This window comes from Perognathus longimembris, chromosome 4 (genome assembly GCF_023159225.1).
Source record: "Perognathus longimembris pacificus isolate PPM17 chromosome 4, ASM2315922v1, whole genome shotgun sequence".
Classification (NCBI taxonomy): Eukaryota; Metazoa; Chordata; class Mammalia; order Rodentia; family Heteromyidae; genus Perognathus; species Perognathus longimembris.
Window position 1 is genome coordinate 52,559,971 of NC_063164.1, and position 6,000 is coordinate 52,565,970.

General features: G+C 34.5%; 1 protein-coding gene across 1 annotated transcript in view; it reads right to left on the bottom strand.

Moving 5' to 3' along the window:
- The window catches only part of Erich2 (glutamate rich 2), a 35,004-nt gene extending 29,213 nt beyond the window's left edge, over positions 1–5,791 (bottom strand). Inside the window, 1 exon segment of the mRNA XM_048345751.1 lies at positions 5,736–5,791. Within this exon segment, the coding sequence (XP_048201708.1) occupies positions 5,736–5,791 (56 nt within the window).
- Positions 5,792–6,000: the final 209 nt, after the last annotated feature.

Consider the following 6,000-nt stretch of genomic DNA (forward strand, 5'->3'; position numbering starts at 1 on the left):
TTCCAGCCTTTTCTGAGTAATTTAGAGATAAGAGACTCATGGGCTTTCCTGCCTGACTGGCTTCCAACTGTGATCCTCAGACTTCAGCCTGCTGAGTAGTTAAGATTATAGGTGTGAGCACTAGTGCCCTGCAGAAGGTAGACTTTTTAAGCTGTTTATTCTTTCTGAAAGGAAGGACAAAAATGCATTAGTGACTTTGGAGAATTAAATTATTCTCTCCACAAGGGGAAAGGGCTAGACAGGCCCAGTTTCTACCTTGGACTTCAAGGTAGTGCAAAGTGTGTGTGTGTGTGTGTGTGTGTGTGTGTGTGTGTGTGTTACTTGCTCTAGTAGCTCAGAGCATGGAGGAGCAAAAGCATCAAGTAATGCTGCTAACACAGAGACTAGCATCAGATCAATAACTCTTAGGTATTTTTTTTTTTTTACTGTACTATGCATGTGAACAAAAGCACCCACTTTCAGGATAATTGTAAGGATTAGAGATCATTTAGGTAAAGTGCCAGTCCTATTCAAATCCACAACAGTTATGGTTCTCTTCTCTTCGATAAAAAAAAACATTACATTTCACTTTTATTTATACAGATTCAGAAACAATCCATCTATCTCTATAGCATTTGTGCAGAAGTTGTTAGCAAAGTTCAGTTTTGGTCTACATTCAGACACTGAATAAATTACCAAAATCTATCTAGGGAAGAGAAAGTACTCACTTTGTTCTAACAAAGTGCAGAGTAAGAACCAAATGCCCATACAAATATTGAGTCACCCATAATAAAAGCTTTTCATTAAACTTTATGGTCTTGGTTTTCTTTGGTAGTGTTGGGAATTCTAGAAACAGCATCCTATTTTATGGTATCATGTTGCTGAATTTCCTTTTTGCTTAACATTCTCTCAAATATTTCTCCAATGTCTTTTAAATTTATAAAACATTTTAATGCATATACATGAAAATTTATTCAACCAGTTCCAAATTTAGAAATTTTCAACTTTTCTCATGTAACTAATCAGTCCAAAAGTATTTGTTAGGAGCTCACCACGTACTTGGCACTGTGCTAGGTATAAATGTAAGTGGTGAAGAGTTAACTATAAAAAAATAAGGTTTTGATAAACATCTTTGTAAATAAATCTTTGATGTCATCTTTCATTCTTAGACTGAATTCCTAGGTCTATGAAAACATAACTTCAAAGGGCATTCTTAGAGCTTCAAAGGCAAATTTAAGAAACTAAAATTGTGCACTGGAAAATATTAACTTTTTGGAAAAGTACCAACAATAGAATTAATATTTATTTTGTGCAAAGTGTGAACTTAGCCAGAAGATGCTTTCTTGTTAGTTGGTGTGAAACACCAAGGGTATTTGAAGTGTATTGACTTTGGCTTTTACCTCTAATTCTTTCCAGGATTTGCTGGTTTTCTCAATAGTGTGAGATTGTTTGAAGTCTATGCAAATTGCCCTACTTCCTCCTCTAGGAGTTAAAATGTTAAGTGCAGTATTTTATTTCCAGCTTCCTTCTTGTAAACATGTGGCCTTTCTCCATTTCTTTCATTGTCTTTTTATTTGAAACATTTTGTGTATTCACACTTACTAATCTGAAGTCAGATTTCTTATTCTAAACCTGCTATAATGCACACATTCCTGTGAGAGATGAGACATTTAAAATGCCCATGGTTAACTAATATATTTAGGCAATTTCCTAATTGAGATTATTTATTAAAAAGTAATAACCACCCTTTGCAAGACAGATGTATACATAGGTGGACTCCAACACACCCTGCTATTCTCTGAAGATTAAAATATTAAATATTAGGTGAATCTATTTGAAATTACTATTGGGAGGAGTCAAATAATGACAACTCTGTGATTCTATCTGTGCAAATACTTTATTAATTAGTTTGTATTTTTCACCTTTCTTTAAATGTTGAACTTCCTGATTATCATACTACTAAGGATGTCCTTTATGAGTGCATAAGGCTGTGTTTGCTTTGGTGCTTATAAATATTTGAAATCTAGTCAGGGGGCTGATATAGAATGTTTGTTTATTATTTTGGAGTCAGTAGAGGGAGCCTGGAGCCAAAGCATTGTTGTTATAGGGATGTGAATGATTATCAGCTTCCAATTCCTGGTGTGTGGATACATTTAAATGCTGGTATACATGCCAAATAGCATTTTTTAAAAGTTCCTTGTATTTAAATAGTTACTTTAATAAGATGAGAAGGAGAAGACTGGCTGTGGTGTGGGACAGGTAGTAGAAGTTTATAATAGGACAAACAGGAATTCACATTCTTTGCTCTTCTCTTAGCAATGCCAGAGCCAGTCCCATAGCCACACTGTCACATTCCAGTTCTGTAATTTCCCACCTTCCAGCCCATATTGAAGATCAGTTTTCCATTTCTACGGTATTTTTGTCATGATTATTTCATCAGGACTTCAAGATAATTACTTTTTCCAATTTTGTGTCTTGATGCATAGTTATTTATTGTACTTTAGCTGATTGCTTTCTCCAAGACTGGCACAGAGGCCTTTGAACCCGCTTCATTCAGCTCACATCCTTCATGGAAGGTGTCTAACAAATTACCACTCTTTCACAGACTGGGGTTTTGTTAACCTTAATTAGAGATGTCATCTCCTGCTGGCTCTCTTCTCAACCATCCTAATCTACAGTCCAATATTTTGTTAAGTGCCCCTTGGTTCTAGTGTTATGAAGGAGTTTTAAGGTAAATGATGGTGTCAGCACTAGATAGTCTAGGAAGGGCTCTATGACCCTACTAAATTCCTAAATCTAGCAACAGGAGAAGGAGATGAAAAAGGAAAGGAAAAACGATGAAGTTGGGAGAAGAAAGGGAAGAAGGAGGATCCCTTATACATTGTTGGTGGGAATGTAATCTAGTATAACTATGGAAATCAGTATGGAGCCTCCACAAAAATTTTTTTAAAAAATCTCATAGCAAGGGCCCAGACCCTGAGTTGAAGTCCCAGGACTGGCACAAAATAAATAAATAAACAAATACATAAATAGACTTGGTAATGCCACTATTAAGCATATATCAAATGTGTTTAATCAATATACAAGAAAAATAACTGCATACCATATTTATTACCATGCTGTTTACTGTAGTCAAACTGTAAGGTATTAGGTATTAGATACATACATATAAGTCACAGAATATTATGCAGTTAAAAAGGAACGTGAAGTCTTGTATTTACAAGAATATAGATGAAATTGGAGAGAACTTCATGCTGAATGAGCTAAGACAAAGAAGCCAAGTAATCATGTTTTCACTCACATATGAAAGCTATACCCGAAAGACTAATATATTCATGAAACACATATATACACACATATACACACATATACATATACACATGTGTACATATGTGTGTGTTTACTGTTTAAGGAGATGAGAAAGAGGGGAAAGAAGAAAATATGGAGAGTGCATACTTTAAAAAACCTTTCTAAAGCTTTTCCAGAACGGAGAGCATCTCCTCCCTTTACTTCATCTTGGCTGGAAGCAGAATTTCCGTCACCTTCTTAAACTTAAGTAGGCCCCAGATATTAGAAAAAAATGAAAATGCATGATTAAAATAACTAATAAACTAACAGAAAAATAAATGATCCTAGAGGAAATAGATAATGTGAAGAATGAAAGATGGCAGGTACAAATGCTAAAAAACAAGCTCAGAGAAATTTGAGAAATCATATCTACAAAAGACTAACAAAATGCCATAATGAATTTGTAGTCAATTTAAGAACAAGAAATAGCTCTTTAAAGTCTGTAGGTAATTATGTTAATTAATTTAATTCATAATTTTTTTGTACAAATGGCCAACACTAGTCATCAGAAAAATGGGAATCCAAAACCACACTGACATATCATCTTTCACTAGTCAAGAAGGCTACTTAAATATTAAAAAAAAATAATGCTGGGCACCAATGGTTCATGACTGTAATCCTTAGCTACTCAGGAGACTGAGAGCTGAGAACTGAGGTTCAAATTCAGCCTGGACAGAAAAGTTCAAGAGACTCTCATTTCCAATTAATGAGAAAAAAGCCAGAAGTGGAGATGTGGCTCAGGTGATAGAGCTGTAGCTCTAGTGAAAACTTGAAAAATGATAGATAACAGATAGAAAGACAAATATAACAAGCCTTGACAAAGATGTGGAGAAACTGGAAGCCCTTTGCTCAGTGTTAGTAGAAATATAAAATGATGAAGTCACTACAGAAAATAACATAGATGATCCTCAATGTATTAAAAATAACCCCTCATATGTTCCTACAGTCCTACTTCAGGCTATTTATCCAAAAGAATTAAAATCTAATAGGTCTGGCACTCCCATTATAGCATTATTTACCAGCATCAAGATATGGAACAATCCAGGTATTCATGAGTAAGTGTATGGATAAAGCAAATGTGTTGTAGACACATTCAGAATCCCTATTATTCCTTAAAAAAGGAAATTCTTCAATGTGCATGGATAGACCTTGTGAAAAAGCCAGATCCAGAAAGATAAATACAGCATGACTCCATTTATATGAAGCATCTATAATACTCAAATTTATAAATATTGAAGACAAGAATGGTGATTTACCAATGATTGGAGGGAAGGGAAGATAGGAAGTTATATTTTAAGCACAGATATTAAAATTAAGTGGATGTCTTTGACTGAAGAAGAAAAGAAAGCATAGGAGAAAAAAACTTAAAAAAAATCAATCCAAAAGGCAAGAGACATAGCCTACAATGATGTAACCTAGAAAAGAACAAAGAAAATGAAGGTAAAGGTATTATAAAAAGAAAAAGAAACAATAAAAACAAATTTCCAAGAGCTGAAAGAGATAAGAAATCTTCAAATCTGAATGGCCTAAGAAGTGCCTAGCCCATGAAAGAAAAATAAAACACTATACTTTGAACACATGTGCAGTTACCAGTATATGGTCTGGCAGCCCAGTAACCAACCTTCTTTGCCCTACTTTGAATTGCTGGAATAGATCCTGCAAATACTTCTCCTTTTCCAAATGTCTTAAGGTTAGGTCTTGTTACTGAAGGGTGTTGGTGGGTACACAAGAGAAAATGTTTTCCTTCCTGATTCTCAGGATCATTTCCCTTGCTTCTCTGGTTGACTGAAGGCAGCTATCTTGCAGCAAAGGCTGGCCTTGAAATTCTCCTGCCTTAGCTTCTCCAGTTTTGTGAATATAGAGATGTACCACCATGCTGAGATTAAGATTTTGTGGAGTGTCTGGATAATCACTGGTGAAAGTGGGGTGTTGAAATGTTCTACTGTTATGTCTTGGAGATTATCCCTTTTTAAAAATCTAATAGTGTTTATAATATTGGGTGCTTAGACATTAATATAGATTTAGTTTTCTTATTGAGTTGATTCCTTGATCATTATATAATGACAGCCTCAGCCTTTATCCTTATCATAAAGTCTATTTTGTCAGATATAACTGAGAATTTTTTCTATTTACGTTCAATTTATTATTAAGTACTTTTTAAATATCATTTTGTTGACTTTTTTCCAGTTATTTTGAGTATTCTTTCTTCTTCTCTTTGTGATTTGATGTTTTATTGTGTTGATAAAGTCTGATCCTCTCCTAGCTCTCTTCTGCGTATCTACTCTTCTAGTATGACTTACTCTTTCATAGTGGTAGTTATCTGTCTTTCACTTTGGGATGTAAGACTCCCGTGAGCACTTTTTAAAATGCTGGCCTGGTTATTATAAATTATCACAGTTTCTGTTTACCTTGAAAAGTCTATTTCTCCTTTGTTCTGAAGGATAGCCTTGCTGGATATAGTCATCTTGGCTGGCACTTACTTTTCTTTTAGGACTTAGAATATATCGTTCTATTCTGGCCTGGCCTGTAAAGTTTCTGCTGAGAAATACATTGCTTCTCTAATGGGTGATATTTTTAAATGTGACTTGGCTATTTTATCTTGAAGATTTAATTTTTTCTCTAGCTTTTACTTTTGACAATTTTGAGGATTTTTTTTTCTGGTTCTGACTGCTG